A 25,658-nucleotide genomic window follows, 5' to 3' on the forward strand; every position below is an offset into this window, starting at 1 on the left:
TAATGATAGTGAAGATGATCCAGGGTCGCAGAAAAAGAATGGAGGCAAGGATTGAGAAGATGCAAAAAATGTTTAACAAAGACCTAGAAGAACTAAAGAAGAAACAAACAGAGATGAACAAGACAATAAATGAAATGAAAAATACACTAGAAGAAATCAATAGCAGAATAGCTGAGGCAGAAGAACAGATAAGTGACCTGGAAGACAGAATGGTGGAAATCACTGCCGTGGAACAGAATAAAGAAAAAAGAATGAAAAGAAATGAAGACAGTCAAAGAGACCTCTGGGACAACATTAAACACAGCAACATTCGCATTATAGGCATCCCAAAAGGAGAAAAGAGAGAGAAAGGACCTGAGAAAATATTTGAAGAGATAATAGCTGAAAACTTCCCTAACATAGAAATGGACAGTCACCCAAGTCCAGGAAGCACAGAGAGCCCCCAGCAGGATAAACCCAAGGAGGAACATGCCAAGACACATAGTAATCAAATTGACAAATATTAAAGACTAAAAAGATTTTTAAAGCAGCTAGGGAAAAATGACAAATAACATACAAGGGAACTCCCATAAGGTTATCAGCTGATTTCTCAGCAGAAACTCTGCAGGCCAAAAAGGAGTGGCACGATATATTTAAAGTGATGAAAGGGAAGAACCTACAACCAAGAATACTGTACCCAGCAAGGCTCCCATTCAGATTTGATGGAGAAATCAAAAGCTTTACAGACAAGCAAAAGCTAAGAGAATTCAGCACCACCAAACCAGCTTTGCAACACATGATAAAGGAGCTCCTCTAGGCGGGAAAGAGACCAGCAACTTAAAACAACCTTGTACATATATAGACTGCTATATCAAAACCTCATGGGAACAGCAAAACCAAAAACTACAGTAGATAAACACATAAAAAAGAAAAAGCAACCCAAACACAACACTAAAAATGGTCATCATGGATGATGGTGAGAGTTGCACAACATTGTGAATATACTCAGTGCCACTGAACTGTACAGTTAAATATGGTTAAAATAGTATGTTTTATATTATGTGACTTTTACCACAATTAAAGAAAAAAAAATTTAAACTGGAACTTCCCTGGTGGTCCAGTGGTTAAGACTCTGCACTTTCATTGCAGGGGGGCCTGGGTTCGATCCTTAGTCAGGGAACTAAGATCCCACATGCCCCACGGTGCAGCCAAAAAAAAAAAAAAAAAAAGGAAGAAGAAGAAGAAATCAGCTACAAGAAAAAAACTTTAGAAAACATGAACAAGTGGAGGCTAACAATATGCTACTAACAACAAATGGATTGCTGAAGAAATGAAAGAGAAAATTAAAAAATACCCAGAGTCAAATGAAAATGAAAGCACAACAATCCAAAACCTATGGGATGCAGCAAAAGCAGTTATCACAGGGAAGTTTATAGCAATACAAGCCTACTTCAAGAAACAAGAAAAATCTCAAACAATCTAAACTTACACCTACAGGAACTAGAGAAAGAAGAACAAACAAAACCTAAAGTTAGTAGAAGGAAAGAAATCATAAAGATCAAAGCAGAAATAAATGAAATAGAGACAAAGAAAACAATAAAAAAGATCAGTGAAATTAAAAGCTGGTTCTTTGAAAAGATAAACAAAGTTGATAAGCCTTTAGCCAGACTCATCAAGAAAAAAAGGGAGAGGACTCAAATCAATAAAATTAGAAATGATAAAGGAGAACTTACACCTGACACCACAAAAATACAAAGGATCATAAGACTACTACAAACAACTGTATGCCAATAAAATGGACAACCTGAAAGAAATGGACAAATTCTTAGAAAGGTACAATCTCCCAAGACTGAACCAGGAAGAAATAGAAAATATGAACAGACCAATCACAAGTGCTGAAATTGAAACTGTGATTTAAAAACTCCCAACAAATAAAAGTCCAGGACCAGATGGCTTCACAGGTGAATTCTATCAAACATTTAGAGAAGAATTAACATCTATCCCTCTGAAACTGTTCCCAAAAATTGTAGAGGAAGGAAATCTCCAAAACTCATTCTATGAGGCCACCATCACCATGACACCAAAACCAGACAAAGATACCACACACACAAAAAAGAAAATTACAGGCCAATATCACTGATGAATATAGACGCAAAAATCCTCGACAAAATACTAGCAATCCGAATCCAACAATACATTAAAAGGATCATACACCATGATCAAGTCGGATTTATCCCAGCAATGCAAGAATTCTTTAGTATCTGTAAATCAATCAGTGTGATACACCACATCAACAAACTGAAGAATAAAAACCACATGATCGGGCTTCCCTGGTGGTGCAGTGGTTGAGAGTCCGCCTGCCGATGCTGCTGATGCAGGGGATGTGGGTTCGTGCCCCAGTCCAGGAGGATCCCACATGCCGCGGAGCCACTGGGCCCGTGAGCCATGGCTGCTGAGCCTGCGCGTCCAGAACCTGTGCTCCGCAACCGGAGAGGCCACAACAGTGAGAGGCTCGCGTACCGAGAAAAAAAAAAAACAAAAAACAAAAAAACACCACATGATCATCTCAGTAGATGCAGAAAAAGCTTTTGACAAAATTCAACACCCATTTATGATAAAAACTCTCCAGAAATTGGGCATAGAGGGAACATATCTCAACATAATAAAGGTCATATACAGTAAACCTACAGCTAACATTGTACTTAATGGTGAAAAGCTGAAAGCATTTCCTCTGAGATCAGGAACAAGACAAGGAGGTCCACTCTTTCCATCTTTATTCAACATAGTTTTGGAAGTCCTAGCTATGGCAATCAGAGAAGAAAAAGAAATAAAAAGAATCCAAATGGGAAAAGAAGAATTTAACCTGTAACTGTTTGCTGATGACATGATACTATACGTAGAAAATCCTAAAAGATGCTACCAGGAAACTACTAGAGCTCATCAATGAATTTGGTAAAGTTGCGTGTTACAAAATTAATACACAGAAATCTGTTGATTTCTATACACTAACAACAAAAGATCAGAAAGAGAAATTCAAGAAACAATCCCATTTACCATCACATCAAAAATAATAAAATACCTAGTAATAAACCTACCTAAGGAGACAAAAGACCTGTACTCTGAAAACTAAAAGACACTGATGAAAGAAATCAAAGACATCACAAACAGATGGAAAGATATACCATGTTCTTGGATTGGAGGAATCAACATTGCCAAAATGACTGTACTACCCAAAACAATCCACAGATTCAGTGCAATTCCTATCAAAGTACCAATGGCATTTTTCACAGAACTAGGACAAAAAATCTTAAAATTTCTATGAAGACACAAATGACCCCGAATAGCTAAAGCAATCTTGAGAAAGGAAAACAGAGCTGGAGGAATCAGGCTCCCTGACTTCGGAGTATACTACAAAGCTATAGTCATCAAAACAGTATGGTACTGGCACAAAAATAGAAATATAGATAAATCAATGGAACAGGATAGAAAGCCCAGAAATAAACCCATGCACCTATGATCAATTAATCCGTGACAAAGGAGGCAAGACTGTACAATGGTGGAAAGACAGTGTCTTCAATGGTCCTGGGAAAACTGGACAGCCACATGTCAAAAAAGTGAAATTAGATCATTCTTTAACACCATACACAAAAATAAGCTCAAAATGGATTAAAGACCTAAATGTGAGACTGGACACTGTAAAACTCTTAGAGGAAAACATAGGCAGAACACTCTCTGACATAAATTGCAGCAATATCTTTTTCAATCCATCTCCTAGAGTAATGGAAATAAAAACAAAAATAAACAAATGGGACCCAATTAAACTCAAAAGCTTTTGCATAGCAAAGGAAACTATAAATAAAATGAAAAGACAACCCACAGAGTGGGAGAAAATATTTGCAAATGATGTGACCGACAAGGGATTAGTCTCCAAAATTTGCAAACAGCTGATGTGGCTTAATATCATCAAAACAAACAACCCAATCAAAAAGTGGGCAGAAGACTTAAATAAAGATTTCTCCAAAGAAGACATATGGATGGCCAAGAGGCACATGAAAAGATGTTCAATATTGCTAATTATTAGAGAAATACAAGTCAAAACTACAATGAGATATCACCTCACACCAGTCAGAATGGCTATCATCAAAAAAATCCACAAACAGTAAATCCTGGAGAGGGTGTGGAGAGAAGAGAACCCTCCTACACTGTTGGTGGGAATGTAAATTGATACAGCCACTATGGAGAACAATATGGAGGTTCCTTAAAAAACTGGAAATAGAGCTACCATATGATCCTGCAATCTCACTTCTGGGCATATATCTGGAGAAAAACATGGTCCCAAAGGATACATGCACCCCAATATTCATTGCAGCACTGTTTTCAATAGCCAAGACATGGACACAACCTAAATGTCCATCAACAGAGGAATGGATAAAGAAAATGTGGTACATATATACAATGGAATATTATCCAGCCATTAAAAAGAATGAAATAGTGCCATTTGCAGCAACATGGATGGCTCTAGAGCAGTGGTCCCCAACCTTTGTGGCACCAGGGACTGGTTTCGTGGAAGACAATTTTTCCTCAGATCAGGGTGGGAGGGGATGGTTTCGGGATGATTCAAATGCACTACATTTATTGCACACTTTATTTCTATTATTATTACATTGTAATATATAATGAAATAATTATACAACTCACCATAATGCAGAATCAGTGGGAGCCCTGAGCGTCTTTTCACTTGCCACTCACTGATAGGGTTTTGATATGAGTCTGCTAGCAATCAATTTATTATGGCCTCTGTGCAGTCAAACCTCTCTGCTAATGATAGTCAGTATTTGCAGCTGCTCCCCAGCGCTAGCATCCCTACCTCAGCTCCACATCAGATCATCAGGCATTAGATTACCATAAGGAGCACGCAACCTAGATCCCTCTCATGCACAGTTCTCAGTAGCGTTCACGCTGCTGTGAGAATCTAATGCCACCGCTGACCTCACAGGAGGCAGAGTTCAGGTGATAATGCAAGCTATGGGGAGCAGCTGTAAATACAGATGAAACTTCACTCGCTTGCCCACCACTCATCTCCTGCTGTGCGGCCCAGTTCCTAACATGCCACAGGCCAGTACCAGTCCATGGCCTGGGGGCTGGGGACCCCTGATCTAGAGACTGTCATACTGAGTGAAGTAAGTCAGACAGAGAAAGAAAGTATCATTATATGCAGAATCTAGAAAGAAATGATACAAATGAACTTATTTACGAAACAGAAACTCACAGACTTAGAGAAGAAACTTATGGTTCCCAGGGGGGAAGGGTGGGGGGAAAGGATAGTTAAGGAGTTTGGGATTGACATGTACACACTGCTAGATTTAAAATGGATAACCAAAGAGGACCTACTGTATAACACAGGGAACTCTGTTCGATATTATGTAACAACCTAAATGGGAAAATGTATAACTGCATCACTTTGCTGTACACCTGAAACTATCACAGCATTGTTAATCAATATGAAATTAAAAGTTTTTTTAAAATAAGAGTTTTTTTTTACATTCCCTTTCTGATGTTTCGTTGTTAGTATAAAGAAATGCAACAGATTTTTGAATGTTAATCTTGTATCCTGCTAGTTTGCTGAATTCATTTATTAGAGCTAGTATTTTTTGTGTTGAGTCCTCAGGATTTTCTATATAAAGTATCATGTCATCCTCATGTAGTGACAATTATACCTTTTCCTTTCCAATTTGGATACCTTTTATTTCTTTTTCTTGTGTGATTTCTCTGGCTAGGACTTCCAATACTATGTTGAATAGAAGTGGTGAGAGTGGGAATCCTTGTCTTGTTCCAGATATTAGTGGGAAGGCTGAAGCTGTTCACCATTGAGTATTATATTGGCTGTGGGTTTGTCAGAAATGGCTTTTATTATTCTGAGATACGTTTTGTCTATTCCCACTTTGGTAAGAGTTTTTTTTTATCATGAATGGATGTTGAATTTTGTCAAATGCTTTTTCTGCATCTATTGAGATGATCATGTGATTTTTGACTTTTCTTTTGTTAATATGGTGTATTACATTGATTGATTTGCAAATGTTGAACCATCCTTGTGAACTTGAGGTGAATCCCACTTGGTCGTGGTGTATGATCTTTTTTGTGTGTTGTTGGATTTGGTTTGCTAATATTTTGTTGAGAATTTTTGAATCTATATTCATCAAAGATACTGACCTGTAATTTTCTTTTTTGGTGGTATCTGCCCGGTTTTGGTATCAAGGTGATGTTGGCTTCATAGAATGTCTTTGGGAGTGTTTCCTCCTCTTCAGTCTTTTGGAATAGTTTGAGAAGAATCAGTGTAAATTCTTCTTTGTATGTTTGGTAGAATTCGCCTGTGAAGCCACCTGGTCCTGGACTTTTGTTTGTAGGGAGTTTTTTAAATTACAGATTCTACTTCACTTCTAGTGATCAGTCTGTTCAAATCATCTATTTGTTCTTGATTCAATTTTGGTGGGCTGTATGTTTCTAGAAAGTTGTCCATTTCTTCTAGGTTATCAAATTTGTTGGCATACAGTTGTTTATAGTATTCTCTTACGGTTTTTTGTATTTCTGCAGTATCAGTTGAGATTTCTCCTTTTTCATTTCTTATTTTGTTTATTTGGGGTTCTCTCTTTTCTTCTTGGTTGAGCCTGGCCAGAGGTTTGTCAATTTTGTTTACCCTTTCAAAGAACCAGCTCTTGGTTTTATTGATCTTTTCTATTTTTTTAAAATCTCTATTTTATTTATTTATTTATTTATTTATTTATTTTCTTTTTGCGGTATGCGGGCCTCTCACTGTTGTGGCCTCTCCCGTTGCGGAGCACAGGCTCCGGATGCGCAGGCCCAGCGGCCATGGCTCACGGGCCCAGCCGCTCCGCGGCATGTGGGATCCTCCCAGACCGGGGCACGAACCCGCATCCCCTGCATCGGCAGGCGGACTCTTAACCACTGCGCCACCAGGGAGGCCCTATTTTATTTATTAACTCCCTGATCTTTATTATTTCCTTCCTTCTGCTGACTTTAGGTTTTCTTTGTTCTTCTTTTACTAACTCTTTTAGATGGTAGGTTAGGTTGTTGACTTGAGATTTTTCTTGTTTTTTTGATGAAGGCCTGTATCACTATGAACTTCCCTCTAAGAACTGCTTTTGCTGCATCCCATAGATTTTGTATGGTTATGTTTTCATTGTTGTTTGTCTCAAGGTATTTTAAAATTATTTTTTTATTTCCTCATTGACCCATTGGTTTTTTAGTAGCATGTCTGTTCTCCATGGAGTCCTTTTTTTGTCTGGTCTCCATGTAGTCATTTTTTTCTCATTTCTTTTCCTGTGGTGGATTTCTGGTTTCATGCCATTGTGGTCAGAGAAGATGCTTGAAATAACTTCAGTACTCTTAAATTTGTTGAGGTTAGTTTTGTGCCCAAGTATGTGGTCAATCCTAGAGAATGTTCCATGTGCGCTTGAAAAGAACATATATACTTTTTTTTTCCTTGGATGTAATGTCCTGAAAATATCCATTAAATCTAACTGTTCTATTGTATCATTTAGGATCTCTTTTGCCTTATTGATTCTCTGTCTGGAAGATCTATCCATTGATGTGAGTGGGGTGTTAAAGTCTCCTACTATTATTGTATTCCCATCAATTTCTCCCTTTATGTCTGTTAGTATTTGTTTTATGTATTTGGGTCCTCCTATATTAGATGCATATAAGTTGATGCGTGTAATATCCTTTTCTTGTATTGATCCTTTTATCATTATATAGTGCCCTATATACAGCTCCTATGGTGTGCCCACCCCTCTCCTCACTCGCCCCTCAACAATGGTGCCTTGCCTCTCTGGTGGTCCCAGGCTTCTTCCCAGACTCCTTCCGTTGTGGTGCACCACACCCTCAGGCTGCCTTCTAGCGGCCAACCCCAGTCCTCTCCCCGGGGTCTGACCTCCGAAGCCCAAGCCTCAGCACCCAGCCCCCTCCTGCCCCAATGGCCAAGCGTCTCAGGCTAGGAAGTGCCGGTCAGCACCGAATGTCTGTGCAGGTCTCTCTCTACTTTGCCCTCTGCAGACCTGTTGCCACGTTCTCCTGCTCTCCTCTGAGGTTCTGAAAGCTCCCGCTCTGTCCTGTCTGATCTCCCCTCAAGTGAGAGGACTTCCCCATATGTGGAAACCTTTCCTCTTTCATAGCTCCCTCCGAGGGGTGCAGGTCCCATCCCAATTCCTTTCTCTCTCTTTTTTTTTCTTTTTTCTTTTGTCCTACCCAGTTGGGTGGAGATTGTCTTGCCCTTTTGGAGGTCTGAGGTCTTCTGCCAGTGTTCAGTAGATGTTCTATGAGAGTCGTTCCACATGTAGATGTATTTTTGATGCATCTGTGGGGAAAAGGTGAGCTCCACATCCTACTCCTCTGCCATTTTGATCCTTCCCCTTTAAGCGCTTCTTAATAGATCATTTAGGTGAGTTTTCACAATTCTATATTCCCCAGTAAGCACCACCCAAAACAAAATACAGCACATTTCTCTTTGTTTCTGTGTTGTTTGCAAGCAATACATCTTATACCTCTACTCTAGGTGTAATCTCTATTCTGAATCATTTCACCTATATTTTAATTTTGCTTGTTTTAAATTTTTGTATAAATGGATCATCTGTAAATACTATTTTATGTCTGGCTTCTTTCATTTAGCATAACGTCTTTGAGATTCACCTGTGTTATTGTGTGCTTCAGTAGTTTGTTCATTTTTATTACTGTATATTATTTCATTATATAAACAGAGTACAGTTGCTTTCTTTAGTCAACTTTGGTGAACATTTCAGTTGTTTCCAATTTTGACCTATCTGAATAAATTTGCTATGAACATTTTTGCACAAATCTTTTGTAGACACGTGTTTTCATTTTTCTTGTGTAAATACCTAGGAGTAGAATTTCTGAGTTATAGGATGGAGATATCCTGAACTTTATTAGAAACTGCCAAACCACTTTCCAGAATATTTCTTCTGTTTTTTGTTTGTTTGTTTGTTTTTGTTTTTGTTTTTGTTTTTACAGGGCTGGTACATTAGAAGGGTTCTCCAGAGAAGCAGAACCAATGGGAAATATATAGATATAGATTAGATCTATAAAGAGACAAAGAGAGATGTTAGGAATTGGCTAATAAGACTGTAGGGGGTGGCAAGTCTGAAATCTCTAGAGCAGGCTGGAAATTCAGGTAAGAGTTGATGTTGCAGCAGGCTGGAAACTTCAGCCAGGTTTCTATATTGCAGTTTTGAGCATTCCTTCCTTTTCAGGAAACTTCAGTCTTTACTCTTAAGGCCTTCAAGGGAGCAGATAAGGCCCATCCATATTACAGAGGGTAATCCGCTTTACTAAAAAGTCTACTGATGTAAATGTCAATCACATCTTTTTTTTTAATTAATTAATTTTTTTTCTGCTTTATAACAAATTTAATCAGTTATACATATACATATGTTCCCATATCCCCTCCCTTTTGCGTCTCCCTCCCACCCTCCCTATCCCACCCCTCCAGGCGGTCACAAAGCACCGAGCTGATCTCCCTGTGCTATGCGGCTGCTTCCCACTAGCTATCTACCTTACGTTTGGTAGTGTATATATATCCATGCCGCTCTTTTGCTTTGTCACAGCTTACCCTTCCCCCTCCCCATATCCTCAAGTCCATTCTCTAGTAGGTCTGTGTCTTTATTCCTGTCTTACCACTATGTTCTTCATGACATTTTTTTTCTTAAATTCCATATATATGTGTCAGCATACAGTATTTGTCTTTCTCTTTTTGACTTACTTCACTCTGTATGACAGACTCTAGGTCCATCCACCTCATTACAAATAGCTCAATTTCGTTTCTTTTTATGGCTGAGTAATGTTCCATTCTATATATGTGCCACATCTTTATCCATTCATCCGATGATGGACACTTAGGTTGTTTCCATCTCTGGGCTATTGTAAATGGGGCTGCTATGAACATTTTGGTAAATGACTCTTTTTGAATTCTGGTACATGACTCTTTTTGAATTCTGGTTTTCTCAGGGTATATGCCCAGTAGTGGGATTGCTGGGTCATATGGTAGTTCTATTTGTAGTTTTTTAAGGAACCTCCATACCGTTCTCCATAGTGGCTGTACCAATTCACATTCCCACCAGCAGTGCAAGAGTGTTCCCTTTTTTCCACACCCTCTCCAGCATTTATTGTTTCTAGATTTTTTGATGATGGCCATTCTGACTGGTGTGAGATGATATCTCATTGTAGTTTTGATTTGCATTTCTCTAATGAGTAAAGATGTTGAGCATTCTTTCATGTGTTTGTTGGCAGTCTGTATATCTTCTGTGGAGAAATGTCTATTTAGGTCTTCTGCCCATTTTTGGATTGGGTTGTTTGTTTTTTAAATATTGAGCTGCATGAGCTGCTTATAAATTTAGGAGATTAATCCTTTGTCAGTTGCTTCATTTGCAAATATTTTCTCCCATTCTGAGGGTTGTCTTTTGGTCTTGTTTATGGTTTCCTTTGCTGTGCAAAAGCTTTGAAGTTTCATTAGGTCCCATGTGTTTATTTTTGTCTTTATTTCCATTTCTCTAGGAGGGGGGTCAAAAAGGATCTTGCTGTGATTTATGTCATAGAGTGTTCTGCCTATGTTTTCCTCTAAGAGATTGATTGTGTCTGGCCTTACATTTAGGTCTTTAATCCATTTTGAGCTTATTTTTGTGTATGGTGTTAGGGAGTGATCTAATCTCATACTTTTACATGTACCTGTCCAGTTTTCGCAGCACCACTTATTGAAGAGGCTGTCCTTTCTCCACTGTACATTCCTGCCTCCTTTATCAAAGATAAGGTGACCGGGCCTCCCTGGTGGCGCAAGTGGTTGAGAGTCCGCCTGCCGATGCAGGGGATATGGGTTCGTGCCCCGGTCTGGGAGGATCCCATATGCCGCGGAGCGGCTGGGCCCGTGAGCCATGGCCGCTGAGCCTGCGCGTCCGGAGCCTGTGCACCGCAACGGGGGAGGCCACAACAGTGAGAGGCCCGCATACCGCAAAAAAAAAAAAAAAGATAAGGTGACCATATGCGTGTGGGTTTATCTCTGGGCTTTCTAGCCTGTTCCATTGATCTATCTTTCTGTTTTTGTGCCAGTACCATACTGTCTTGATTACTGTAGCTTTGTAGTACAGTCTGAAGTCAGGGAGCCTGATTCCTCCAGCTCCATTTTTCGTTCTCAAGATTGCTTTGGCTATTCGAGGTCTTTTGTGTTTCCATACAAATTGTGGAATTTTTTGTTCTAGTTCTGTGAAAAATGCCATTGGTAGTTTGATAGGGATTGCATTGAATCTGTAGATTGCTTTGGGTAGTAGAGTCATTTTCACAATGTTGATTCTTCCAATCCAAGAACATGGTACATCTCTCCATCTATTTGTATCATCTTTAATTTCTTTCATCAGTGTCTTATAATTTTCTGCATACACGTCTTTTGTCTCCTTAGGTAGGTTTATTCCTAGATATTTAATTCTTTTTGTTGCAATGGTAAATGGGAGTGTTTTCTTGATTTCACTTTCAGATTTTTCATCATTAGTGTACATGAATGCCAGAGATTTCTGTGCATTAATTTTGTATCCTGCTACTTTACAAAATTCATTGATTAGCTCTAGTAGTTTTCTGGTAGCATCTTTAGGATTCTCTATGTATAGTATCATGTCATCTGCAAACTGTGACAGCTTTACTTCTTTTCCGATTTGGATTCCTTTTGTTTCCTTTTCTTCTCTGATTGCTGTGGCTAAAACTTCCATAACTAGGTTGAATAAGAGTGGTGAGAGTGGGCAACCTTGTCTTGTTCCTAATCTTAGTGGAAATGGTTTCAGTTTTTCACCATTGAGGATGATGCTGGCTGTGGGTTTGTCATATATGGCCTTTATTATGTTGAGGCAAGTTCCCTCTATGCCTACTTTCTGCAGGGTTTTTATCATAAATGGGTGTTGAATTTTGTCGAAAGCTTTCTCTGCAACTATTGAAATTATCTTATGGTTTTTCTCCTTCAATTTGTTAATATGGTGTATCACGTTGATTGATTTGCGTATATTGAAGAATCCTTGCATTCCTGAAATAAACCCCACTTGATCATGGTGTATGATCCCTTTAATGTGCTGTTGGATTCTGTTTGCTAGTATTTTGTTGAGGATTTTTGCATCTATGTTCATCAGTGATACTGGCCTGTAGTTTTCTTTCTTTGTGACATCCTTGTCTGGTTTTGGTATCAAGGTGATGGTGGCCTCGTAGAATGAGTTTGGGAGTGTTCCTCCCTCTGCTATATTTTGGAAGAGTTTGAGAAGGATAGGTGTTAGCTCTTCTCTAAATGCTTGATAGAATTCACCTGTGAAGCCATCTGGTCCTGGGCTTTTGTTTGTTGCAAGATTTTTTATCACAGTTTCAATTTCAGTGCTTGTGATTGGTCTGTTCATATTTTCTATTTCTTCCTGATTCAGTCTTGGCAGGTTGTGCATTTCTAAGAATTTGTCCATTTCTTCTAGGTTGTCCATTTTATTGGCATAGAGTTGCTTGTAGTAATCTCTCATGATCTTTTGTATTTCTGCAGTGTCAGTTGTGACTTCACCTTTTTCATTTCTTATTCTATTGATTTGAGTCTTCTCTCTTTTTTTCTTGATGAGTCTGGCTAATGGTTTATCAATTTTGTTTATCTTCTCAAAGAACCAGCTTTTAGTTTTATTGATCTTTGCTATCGTTTCCTTCATTTCTTTTTCATTTATTTCTGATCTGATTTTTATGATTTCTTTCCTTCTGCTAACTTTGGGATGTTTTTGTTCTTCTTTCTCTAATTGCTTTAGGTGCAAGATTAGGTTGTTTATTCGAGATGTTTCCTGTTTCTTAAGGTAGGATTGTATTGCTATAAACTTCCCTCTTAGAACTGCTTTTGCTGCATCCCATAGGTTTTAGGTTGTCGTGTCTCCATTGTCATTTGTTTCTAGGTATTTTTTAATTTCCTCTCTGATTTCTTCAGTGATCACTTCGTTATTGAGTAGTGTATTGTTTAGCCTCCATGTGTTTGTATTTTTTACAGATCTTTTCCTGTAATTGATGTCTAGTCTCATAGCATTGTGGTCGGAAAAGATACTTGATACAATTTCAATTTTCTTAAATTTACCAAGGCTTGATTTGTGACCCAAGATATGATCTATCCTGGAGAATGTTCCATGAGCACTTGAGAAAAATGTGTATTCTGTTGTTTTTGGATGAAATGTCCTATAAATATCAACTAAGTCCATCTTGTTTAATGTATCATTTAAAGCTTGTGTTTCCTTATTTATTTTCATTTTGGACGATCTGTCCATTGGTGAAAGTGGGGTGTTAAAGTCCCCTACTATGATTGTGTTACTGTCGATTTCTCCTTTTATGGCTGTTAGTGTTTGCCTTATGTATTGAGGTGCTCCTATGTTGGGTGCATAAATATTTACAATTGTTATATCTTCTTCTTGGATCGATCCCTTGATCATTATGTAGTGTACTTCTTTGTCTCTTCTAGTAGTCTTTATTTTAAAGTCTATTTTGTCTGATATGAGAATTGCTACTCCAGCTTTCTTTTGCTTTCCATTTGCATGGAATATCTTTTTCCATCCCCTTACTTTCAGTCTGTATGTGTCTCTAGGTCTGAAGTGGATCTCTTGTAGACAGCATATATATGGGTCTTTTTTTTTGTATCCATTCAGCCAATCTGTGTCTTTTGGTGGGAACATTTAGTCCATTTACATTTAAGGTAATTATCAATATGTATGTTCCTATTCCCATTTTCTTAATTGTTTTGGGTTCGTTATTGTAGGTCTTTTCCTTCTGTTGTGTTTCTTGCCTAGAGAAGTTCCTTTAGCATTTGTTGTAAAGCTGGTTTGGTGGTGCTGAACTCTCTCAGCTTTTGCTTGTCTGTAAAGGTTTTAATTTCTCCATCAAATCTGAATGAGATCCTTGCTGGGTAGAGTAATCTTGGTTGCAGGTTTTTCTCCTTCATCACTTTAATTATGTCCTGCCACTCCCTTCTGGCTTGTATGGTTTCTGCTGAGAGATCAGCTGTTACCCTGATGGGGATTCCCTTGTGTGTTATTTGTTGTTTTTCCCTTGCTGCTTTTAATATGATTTCTTTGTGTTTAATTTTTGACAGTTTGATTAATATGTGTCTTGGCATATTTCTCCTTGGATTTATCCTGTATGGGACTCTCTGTGACTCCTGGACTTGATTAACTATTTCCTTTCCCATATTAGGGAAGTTTTCAACTATAATCTCTTCAAATATTTTCTCAGTCCCTTTCTTTTTCTCTTCTTCTTCTGGAACCCCTATAATTCGAATGTTGGTGCGTTTAATGTTGTCCCAGAGGTCTCTGAGACTGTCCTCTGTTCTTTTCATTCTTTTTTCTTTATTTTGCTCTGCATCAGTTATTTCCACTATTTTATCTTCCACCTCACTTATCCGTTCTTCTGCCTCAGTTATTCTGCTATTGATCCCATCTAGAGTATTTTTCATTTCATTTATTGTGTTTTTAATCGATGCTTGATTCATCTTTAGTTCTTCTAGGTCCTTGTTAACTGTTTCTTGCATTTTGTCTATTCTATTTCCAAGATTTTGGATCTTGGATGTAGAATCTTGGATCATCTTTACTATCATTATTCTGAATTCTTTTTGAGGTAGACTGCCTATTACCTCTTCATTTGTTAGGTCTGGTGGGTTTTTATCTTGCTCCTTCTGCTGTGTGTTTTTCTGTCTTCTCATTTTGCTTATGTTACTGTGTTTGGGGTCTTCTTTTTGCAGGCTGCAGGTTCGTAGTTCCCGTTGTTTTTGGTGTCTGTCCCCAGTGGCTAAGGTTGGTTTAGTGGGTTGTGTAGGCTTCCTGGTGGAGGGGACTAGTGCCTGTGTTCTGGTGGATGAGGCTGGATCTTGTCTTTCTGGTGGGCAGGTCCACGTCTGGTGGTGTGTTTTGGGGTGTCTGCGGACTTCTTATGATTTTAGGCAGCCTCTCTGCAAATGGGTGGCGTTGTGTTCCTGTCTTGCTAGTTGTTTGGCATAGGGTGTCTAGCACTGTAGCTTGCTGGTTGTTGAGTGAAGCTGGGTGCTGCTGTTGAGATGGAGATCTCTGGAAGATTTTCGCCATTTGATATTATGTGGAGCTGGGAGGTCTCTTGTGGACCAGTGTCCTGAAGTTGGCTCTCCCACCTCAGAGGCACAGCATTGACTCCTGGCTCCACAATTTGGGATGATTTGTTGTGTATTCATGTATTCCACAGATGCAGGGTACATCAAGTTGATTGTGGAGCTTTAATCCTCTGCTTCTGAGGCTGCTGGGAGAGATTTCCCTTTCTCTTCTTTGTTCTCACAGCTCTGGGTCTCAGCTTTGGATTTGGCCCTGCCTCCCTCTTCTGTTTTATATGTTACCACCAGCAGTGTATAAGAGATTCAGCTGTTGTACATCCTTATCAATATTTAATGTTGTCAGTATTTTTTATTGTAGCCATTCTCTAGAGTGTCTAGAAAATATCTCATTGTGGTTCTAATTTTATTTCCATCATGAATAATGATGTTGGGCATCATTTCATGTGCTTCTTAGCCATCATAAATCTTTTGTAAAGAACCTGTTTAAGATTTTGCTCCAAACTCATTCTTTCTGTATATTACTTGGTTCCATTGTTTGATTGAACTATAGTCGATGAAATTGAATTCCCTATTGATGAATATTTAAATCGTCTCAAATTTGTGTTTTTATCAACCAGCCTGATATGACCAACTTCATACAGTTCTGTGCCAATGGGCCAGTATTTTCAGTGTCCTGCCATTTTAGCCAAATTTTGGTCATTTATGGCAGGAAGAAGGGAAAGGATTTCCAAATTTTCACAAAAAGGGCCCAATGGTGAGGAACCATTCTGATGCCTGAGTCATAGGTGCCCTTATGACATCATTTCTGTCTTCCCTTCTCTCTTCCTGCCAGAGCTGTGGCTGGAAGAGTACAGACCTGAGAATAATGGAATCATCTACCTTCTAACTGTGGGAAATTTAGGGGATCACAGACCTGAGGGATTTGAACCAACTATTTCCAAGTCATGGGCATTCTATGTTGTGTAAGAGAGAGCCAGTCTACCCAAACTTACAGCAGGGGAAGGTGGATTTCCACAGTTGTTAAGGATATAAGTCCTATATCTGTGGTCTCTGGGCAAGGCAGGAGGTTGAGCATGTGGTGGACTCGGCACACAATTTACAGAGAACAACCTACTCATATCTTTCCTTTCTGAACTCTGATTATAGAAAGATGGCCAGGTTTGTCAAATCGTGATAGAAGACCTTGATGAAACCACATTAGTAAAAGAGGGAGAGAAGAAAAAGAAGAAAAAAGAGCGTCCACCTTCACCCCCTCCGTCCCCTCCACCAAAGGTAGGCCAATAGAAAGCCTCAAAGTTGAGGGGCACCCCAACCTGCAACATGTCTAAACAAAGTCATCCAGGTGTCACGGTTGTCTTCTCTATGGTCCATAGCATGGGATGATCAGGCAATTTGTCATCCAAAGCAGGATACATTTGTGAGTGAAAGATAGTGCTATGAATTATTGCTCAGGAGCAACAGTCATGAACTGAGAGTGTGTCCCAAGCCAACCAGGGTGAGTGGTTGTCCTATCCAGAACTGGAATTAATAGGAATTGACTCATCCTTGTTGACCTTTTGTCCTAGTTCCTTCTCAGCCTGAGAAAGGTGGGTGTGACTGAGATATGGAGATTTGGTTGTAGGGAGAAGAAACCCTGACAAATGGGAACCAGACTATGCTAAGTTGGGGAGCGGGGTGGGAAGGCTGTGTTTGGGGGACGCAGAATCAACTACAGGGAAACCCAAGTCTAGAACTGTGTGGGAGTGTGTGTGTGTTTACATGAGTACATGTATGTGTGTTAACTGAAGTTCAAGATATGAGAACCAAAAGAAGTGAAAGTGAGGAATAAATGAGAAAAGTTCCAAACGGTGTGAGGAAGACAAACTTCTTTTTTATACTGATTGATTGATTGATTGATTGATTGCTGCGTTGGGTCTCTGTTGCTGTGCCCTGGCTTTCTCTACTTGCGGCAAGCGGGGGCTACTCTTCGTTGTGGTGCGCAGGCTTCTCATTGTGGTGGCTTCTCTCATTGCGGAGCATGGGCTCTAGAGCGCAGGCTCAGTAGTTGTGGCACACAGGCTTAGTTGCTCCATGGCATGTTGGATCTTCCCGGACCAGGGCTCGAACCTGTGTCCCCTGCATTGGCAGGTGGATTCTTAACCACTGTGCCACCAAGGAAGTCACAAACTTCTAATCCTGTGAGTTGATAGAGGGAGACAGCAGGTTATGCACTGGAGCTGGAGTCAGGCATGAAAGGAGAGCAAAGGATGCCCTTTCTCCAGCCTGTGGGTGAAGTCTGAAGGGAAGTGATATGCTTCTCAGGTAGGTGGTCAGGCCCAGGCACAACAGAATAACCCTTTGACCCATAGATTGTGGTGTTCTTGTTCCAGACTGGCCAACTAGGTCCAAGGAACCAGGTGACAGCTAGGGCAGGTGTGCCCCATGTTACAGTTGAGGACCCTGAGACTCAGAGTTCAACTGTGATGTGTCTGTTAACCAAGAGTGGCAGAGACAGGACACCTGTCTGGTCTCTGGCTCCAGCCAGTGGTCTGCCCAGTGCTCACAAACTTCTGAGGAAGGTGCCATTGTTGATAAAGGATCAGGACCCCTTCCTGGCTCACACCAGGGCTCAGGTGGGTTGGGAATATTTCCTAAATGTCCCTTCTTTTTCCTTGCAGCCCCACCCCCTAGTGGAAGCACCCCACTCAGACAAAGAGTTGCAGGCAATAAAGATCCAGGCCTGGTGGCGGGGCACCCTGGTGCGCCGGACACTGCTGCACGCAGCCCTCAGAGCATGTATCATTCAGTACTGGTGGAAACAGAAGCTGGCAGAGCTGCTGGAGAAGAAGCGGCGGGCTGTGCTGGATCAATATGCTCAGCAAAATCGGGCAGTGGTCAGGCTACAGTCTTGGGTCCGCATGTGGCGCATCCGCCTTCGTTATTGCCGTTTGCTCCATGCTGCCCGCATTATCCAGATCTATTGGCGCTGGCATAATTGCCATACCCGTGGCTTTTTCAGGGGCAGCTATGAACTCACAGCAAGCCAACTGGGACTTAAGCTTGAGATGTCTCTGGGGTCACAGGTCTGTCAGATTACAGACTGCATCCCCTTCCCAATAAAGAATTGATCAGGTGTGCTCCAACACTGTGTCACAAGATCTCAGACAATAAAGGAGGATTCTAAGAGCCAGGTGCAGGATGACTGGGGTCTGTGGTTGATTAGTAATGTCTACCACGGGTAGGAGACATGAAGTTGCAGAGCTGCCAAATCAACCAGCTCCAGGGAAACTCCTTCATAGTGTGGTGTATGGTTGTGTTTTCATTTTGCTCATGGATTTTTTTTCCATATGTGAACCATTTTTAAAGTCTTTATTGAATTTGTTACAATATTGCTTCTGTTTTATGTTTTGGTTTTTTGGCTGCGAGGCATGTGGGATCTTCGCTCCCCGACCAGGGATCAAACCCACACTCTTGGCATTGGAAGCCAAGTCTTAACCACTGGACTGCCAAGGAAGTCCCCATGTTGTTTTGATTATTGTAGTTTTGTAGTATTGTTTGAAGTCTAGCAGGGTTATGCTTCCTGCTTTGTTCTTTTTCCTCAGGATTGCTTTGGCAATAGTTCCATATAAATTTTAGGATTATTTGAAAAATGTCATGGGTAATTTGATAGGGATTGAGTTAAATCTGTAGATTGTTTTGGGTAGCATGGCCATTTTAACAATGTTAATTCTTCCAATCCAAGAGCATTCTCATTCAATTTAGACCAATTCCAAGATGCCCCCACCCGCCTGGGGACTACATAACCCCACACAGTCTGGCCTTGACCATCTCACTCTCTCAATGCCCTCCCTGGCAGCTCTGCTAATATCAAAAAAAAACCAGCACCCTCCCATCGCAGCGCTTTGCTCTTGCTGCCACCTTTCCTTGGATTGTCTTCTTGCAGGTGGAGCCCTCATTCCCTTCAGGTTTGTCTCTGCTCCATGTTCCTTCCAGGGAGGCCTCCTTTGATTTGACCACCTTTTTTTTTTTTTTTTGCGGTACGCGGGCCTCTCACTGCTGTGGCCTCTCCCGTTGCGGAGCACAGGCTCCGGACGCGCAGGCTCAGCGGCCATGGCTCACGGACCCAGCCGCTCCTCACCATGTGGGATCTTCCTGGACCGGGGCACGAACCCGTGTGCCCTGCATCAGCAGGCGGACTCCCAACCACTGCGCTGCCAGGGAAGCCCTGACCACCTTATTGAAATAGCTTTCCCGCCCACTACTGTATACTCTAGCTCCTGACTCTGCTTTCCTATGTCAGTCCTCATCTCTACCAAGGTTATCTTACCTCTCTGTTTTCTGTTCCCCCCCACCCCACGAGAGGTGAGCTCCAAAAGAACAGGGACTCTGGGTTCAGTGCTGTGTTCCCAGGATCTAGAACAGTTGGTTCTCTCTCCCTCTCTCTCTTTCAATATGTCATTGGCTATATATTTTAACTTTCTGTATATTATGACATTTTGACATCATTTTTGAACATTCCTTTCTGGCTTGGGTAGACTACCCCTCCCAGGGCTGGCCAATTCTTTGAGATGGCAAAGGACTCAGCCTGGAGCATGCCTATGATTTGCAAACCAACCAATCCAGAGCCTTACCTCCTCTCTCGGGCCTGTGCACCCCACAGGGCAATATTCCAGTGCCTTAATCATTGCAGGTCTAGATTCCAGATCCAAGGTCCAGGTACCGGGCATCTGGGGACCACCCCTGTAACATAGAGCCCACCCAAATTACTCAAACTAGCCAGTCCTGAACTGTTTACCCTGCCCAACCTTGCCTTTCCTGCTTCAAGAAAGACCATGGCATAAGTTCTTTTCTCACCCCTGTCTTCTGCCGCTTGCCCAGTACCTGATGCTTGTCCTCTGACCCTGTGTGACATGAGGTGGTGACCTCTTCTCTAGGATCTGTAAGTACTGTAAACCTTGTTTCCTGTGCCTCTCCTATTCTCATGTGGCCTCACCTGACCCACCATCACATCGCACAAATAAGTGAAATCCACATAACCATTTTTATATTAACCACATAATATTCAGTGGCATTTAGTACATTCAGAGTGTTAAGCAACCACTATTATGTATATCAATTTCTAAAATATTTTTATTGTCCTAAAAGCAAACCCCATACCCAAAAAGCAGTCACTCCCCAGTACCTGCTCCTCCAGCCACTGGCAGCCACCAATCTGCATTCTGTCTCCATAGATTTACCTAGTGTGGAATCATGCAATATTTTGTGTCTGGTTTCTTTCACTTAACATGATGTTTTCAAGGTTCATCCACGTTGTAGCCATGGTCAGTACTTCATTACTTTTTATAGTAGAGTATATATCCATTGTATGGATATGCTACATTTTGTTTATCCACTCTTGATAGGTATTTGGACTGTCTGCACCTTTTGGCTGTTGTGAATAATGCCACTATAAATACTTAGTAGCTACCCCATTTTACATCCCATCAGCAATATACAAGTGTTCCAATATTTCTATATCCTTGCCAACTCTTGTTATTTTCCTTTTAAAGAAAATTCTAGCCATCCTAGTGAGTGTGAAGTGGTGTCTCATTGTGTTTTCTTTTGCATTTCTCTTATGATGAGTGATGCTGGGCATCTCAATGTGCTTGTTGGTCATTTGTGTATCTTCTCTAGGAGAAAAATCTATTCAAGTTTTGAAAAAAATTTTTAATTGGGTTGTGGTTGTCTTTTTGTTGTTTCAGTAACTATTTAGGTAATGAATGAATACACAGTTCTATCCAGGCCCTGGATTTGTGGCTTTACCATGACTCAAATCTTTATCCCTAGAAACAACTGTCCCACCATCCCTGAATGAATGGTTCTCTCATCAACCACCCCAAATCCCTCATACACAAAAGACATGTCTTTATCAGCCTCCTTGAATTTTTATTTCTCTCTGGCAGTGCTTCTGTGTGTGTGTGTGTGTGTGTGTGTGTGTGTGTGTGTGTGCTGGGTGGTGGAAGGAGGAGCTGTTATTGTGTCTCCATTCATCTGGGCATACTATTCTCTAGCTTTGTTGGTCTTCATTGCTGTCTCTGTGTCTCCCTCTCTGTCTATCCTTCATAATCTTGTCTTTCACTGTAATTATAATTATCTCTTTGTGTTCCCCAGTATCTTTCTCCCTCAGTCTCTGCCTTCCTCTATCAACTCTTATAATGTCATGTCTCCTTGTAGCTGTTTCTCTGACTCACGGGATTTTCTGATCTGTAAATTGCTGGCAGAGATCATTTTCTTTAAACTGTCCATCCTCAGAAGAGCTCTGCTCTTCTGAGCCCTGATTACCCCTCATCCCTAGTAGCTCCACAAGGATGGGTGGAGAATTCCCATGCAGGGCACCCACGTGATTGCTCCTGGGTGATGGAGGCACCAGCCTAGGGTGTACAACTACTTAGAGGAATGTTGGCATAATTTATGTATATGGCCACAGTGATTGGTTCAAGGATATGCACATGATGCAAGCCAGGCCACTGGGACTTAGTTCTGGTGCCGTGGTGGAACTACTAGGATTGATGGCTGTAAGAATTACGAAACCAGAGCTGCTGGGGGACACCACATGGAAATAGCTTGCTGAGAATGAAGCCAACACAGAGGAAAGTAGAACCAAAAGATGGAAAGAGAGGGACTAAGTCCTAAGGATTCCTTTGGGCCTCTGGACCCAGCCATGCCTGAGGCTACCACCCACTATACTATGGGAATTATTACTTTTGTGAGCCAATAAACCTCCATTTTCACTGAAGTTGGCTTGCTAATAAGACAGATAGCAAAGGAGTAGGAGATCTCAGAAAATTAAGAAACACTTAAAGGAGATTGAATTTTATGTAAGTTGCTTTTCAGGAAGGGGTTTTCAAAAATTGGTTTTTGAGTTAGAAACTTGGCAGATGGTATGCCTAGGAAATTCTTACAGTAAACATAGGATTATCTCTCACTTGATACACCCAGAAGACCAGAACATTCTGGTCTGGTGTGGTAAAAAAGAGAAGTGCTGTGGAGTAATGAATAAATCAGCTAATCATCTATAATTAGAATGGCCTGAGTGTGAATCTAATCATGGATTTGTCACCTGTGGGCCAATGTGGCATTTTATCATTTGCCTAGTTCAACAAGTCAGCAGGAGGAAACCATGGGCAATCATCAGCCATTCATGAAACAACTGCATGAGGAGAATAGATGAACTAGTCAGGTCCTTCCCTTGCTCTCTACTCCACTTATGCGAAGCATGTCTGTGGTAGCCTTCACTCCAAGATAACCTCTTAGCTCTGCCCCGTGAAGAAAGTGGTCAATCTTCTCATGAAGAGATCCTATTGTGGGTGTTGAACGTAAGAGGGAAATAGGGCAGTGTTTTTCAAACTTTATCAACAGTCCCAGTGACGTGGAGGGTCTCATTAAAGCAGATTGCTGGGCCCCACTCACCATTTCTTTTATTTTATTTTATTTTTGGCTCCATTGGGTCTTCGTTGCTGCGCGTGGGCTTTCTCTAGTTGCGGTGAATGGGGGCTACTCTTCATTGCAGTGCACGGGCTTCTCACTGCAGTGGCTTCTCTCGTTGTGGAGCACGGGCTCTAGGCGCGCGGGCTTCAGTAGTTGTGGCACGCGGGCTCTAGAGCGCAGGCTCAGTAGTGTGGTGCACAGGCTTAGTTGCTCCATGGCATGTGGGATCTTCCCGGACCAGGGCTGGAACCCATATCCCCCGCATTGAGAGACGGATTCTCAACCACTGCGCCACCAGGGAAGCCCCCACTCACCATTTCTGATTCAGTATATCATGTTCCCAAGAATGAGTATTTCTAACAAGTTTCCAGGTGATGCTGTGGCAACTCTTCTAGGGAATACCACTACGTTAGAAAAATCTACAATTCTTCCCCTTCTGAGTGGGAAAAGGTCAGTTTCTGCCTCCTGTGAGTCTTTCTCCTGTGTGTCTCCTTTACTACTCATACAAAACACTTAATTTTTGACACTTTTGGAAAACCCTATTTCAGTCCTTTCCCTTCTCAAGAAAAGGGGGTGTAAAGCTGAAATTTCCACACTCTGATTATATATTGATCTTTTCAATGACCAGCCTTCATCGTTAGTCCATCCAGGAGCTCTCTCAGAGTCCCCTCATTAGAACAAAGGACACGCCTATCATCCAGGAAATTATAAGAATTTTAGAAGCTCTGTGTCAGGACCCAGTTCAAAGACCAAATATTAGAACAAAAGATGCTCCTAGTGCTGTTATCATTTAAGAAAATACAAGCGTGCTTCCTGAGACTCTCTAGGCTTCCACCGTTTCTCTGTGGTTCTTCCAGTTTCTCTACTGGCGCTATTCCCACCTCTTCCCCTCTGCCTCTGGGATTTAACAAGCTCTCCTGAGACCTAGGCCTCTCCCTAGGCCTCCAAGTGTGTGTGGGGGGGTGAGGAACAAATGTTAGTTAGCCTCATTGGCAAGGTCAAGGCCATGTTCAGTTCCAGTGTGAAGATCATGAAGCCCAATTGTGAGAAGCTGGGAGTTCAAGTCTGGAATCTTCCAGGCCCTCATGGAGCTGGAGATGAACTCAGACCTCAAGGCCCAGCTGCGAGAGCTGAACATCAAAATTGCCAAGGACATTGAAGTTAGTGGTGGTCGGAAAGCTATTATAACCTTTGTTCTCATTCCTCAATTGAAATCTTTCCAGAAACTCCAGGTCCGGCTATTGTGTGAGTTGGAGAAGAAGTTCAGCAGGAGACATGTTGTCTTTGTCACTCAGAGGAGAATTCTGCCTAAGCCAACTCGAAAAAGCCATACAAAAAATAAGCAAGCATCCCAGGAGCTGCACTCTGACAGCCGTGCATGATGTGATCCTGGAGGACTTGATTTTCCCAAGTGAGATTGTGGGCAAGAGAATCCACAAGAAACTGGATGGCAGCTGGCTCATAAAGGTTCATTTGGATAAAGCACAGCAGAACAATGTGGAATACAAAGTTGAAACATTTTCTGGTGTCTATAAGAAGTTCATGGGTAAGTATATTAATTTTGAATTCCCATAGTTTCAGTTGTAAACAAAAATGACTAAATAAAATATTCACAATTTTTTTAAAAAAAGAAATTACAAGGTTTTCAGGAGCTCTGTGCCAGGGTCTATGGGTAAAGACCAATATATATTTTCTACTTCTTCCAAGTCTGTAATATCTTGGTGTAAGAAATAATCAAAGATGAGGGGGACATGTCAAAAGAATGCAGAAGCCAGGCTGAAGGGCCCCCAATGGCCAAATCTGGGTCAATTTTAGCACCAAAATTATGATGATAGCAGATTATAACCTATAGAATTAAATAGGAACCCATCAGTTCACACCGATATAAATTAATAAATGAAAAATTTAATGAGAAGAGAAGTATCTTCCTTAGAAAGCAACTAATATATGTAGGAAGAATTAAGGTATTAGAAAGTCACTGCTCAATCACAGTGGCTGAGGAATAGGAAGTAGAGTTCACCTCCCTCCACAGAAACATTGAAAATAGATCTACAAGCAGAATGATTCACACAGAACAGCTGCTGGATGCCAACAGAAGACCTCAGGTGTCCGAAAAGACAAGAAAACCTCCACGTAACTGGGTAGGACAAAAGGAAAAAGAAAAAGAAGGAATCAGGACAGGGCTGCACCCTGGGGAGGGAGCTGTGAAGGAGGAAAGTTTCCTGCACCTTGGGAAGGTTTCTCACAAGTGGAGAAATTAGGACGGAGGGGGAGTTTTGGAGCCTAAAAGGGGAAGCAGCAACTGGTTTGTGAAAGGCAAAATGGAGACTAATCTGCACAGAGGGTCAGCACCCTGACCCTGCACTCTCAAGCCTGAGATACTCCTCTGTTAGTGAGGTTGAGGGTCGGGTACTAAAGCTCAGACTCCTAAGCTCAGTCCCGGAGAGAGGACCAGGGTTAGGTGCAGAAAGAGCCTGAAGAGGTTGGGCCACAGCAACTGAGGGTGTACTAGGAAGAAGCCTGGGCCCACCAGAGGGGCAAGGAACCATTATTGGGAGGCACATGAGAAGAGGAAAGGGAACACCATAAGAACTTCTATCCCTGTGAGCACTCCCGGGCAACAGGACACCACCTACAGGAGTTCTGGGGGCAGGTGCGAGCAGCCACTGCCATCTTGGGCTCCAGAGGTGAGCACTGGCTGCCTCTTCCAGACCCGCAGGCAGACACCAGGCCCCACCCCTACTGACCCAGGAGGGCGTGGACAGCTCCCAAAACTAGGAATTCTGCCAGCGGGTCACAGAACCCGCCCCTGCTGGTCTGGAAGGGTGTGGACAGCTCCCGAAACTAGGAATTCTGCCAGCGGGCCACAGGACCTACCTCGCTGTCCCAGGAGGGCACAAATAGCTCTCACTATGAGGAAATTAACCAGTGGGTGTCAGGACCTGCTCTGCTGTCCCAGGAGGATGTGGATAACTACCCCCACTAGGAAATCTGCCCAGAGGAGGGGCTGAAAACACAGCTGATCCCCAGGGGCTGTGTGACTAAGGAAGAAGAGCTGAAATTTCTCCTTGCGGCTGCACAAACTGCGGAGTTA

General features: G+C 41.6%; 1 protein-coding gene and 1 pseudogene across 1 annotated transcript; both read left to right on the top strand.

The window, feature by feature from the left end:
* The first annotated feature begins 15,741 nt into the window (after nucleotides 1-15,741).
* Nucleotides 15,742-18,225, top strand: LOC132497956 (IQ domain-containing protein F5-like). The gene is made up of 3 exons (XM_060111487.1): nucleotides 15,742-15,777; nucleotides 16,265-16,390; nucleotides 17,776-18,225. The coding sequence occupies exons 1-3, from the start codon at nucleotides 15,742-15,744 to the stop codon at nucleotides 18,223-18,225; spliced, it is 612 nt and encodes a 203-aa protein (XP_059967470.1).
* A 5,345-nt stretch (nucleotides 18,226-23,570) lies between these two features.
* Nucleotides 23,571-24,151, top strand: LOC132497459 (small ribosomal subunit protein eS7-like; annotated as a pseudogene).
* Nucleotides 24,152-25,658: the final 1,507 nt, after the last annotated feature.

The sequence above is a fragment of the Mesoplodon densirostris genome, chromosome 10 (genome assembly GCF_025265405.1).
Source record: "Mesoplodon densirostris isolate mMesDen1 chromosome 10, mMesDen1 primary haplotype, whole genome shotgun sequence".
Classification (NCBI taxonomy): Eukaryota; Metazoa; Chordata; class Mammalia; order Artiodactyla; family Ziphiidae; genus Mesoplodon; species Mesoplodon densirostris.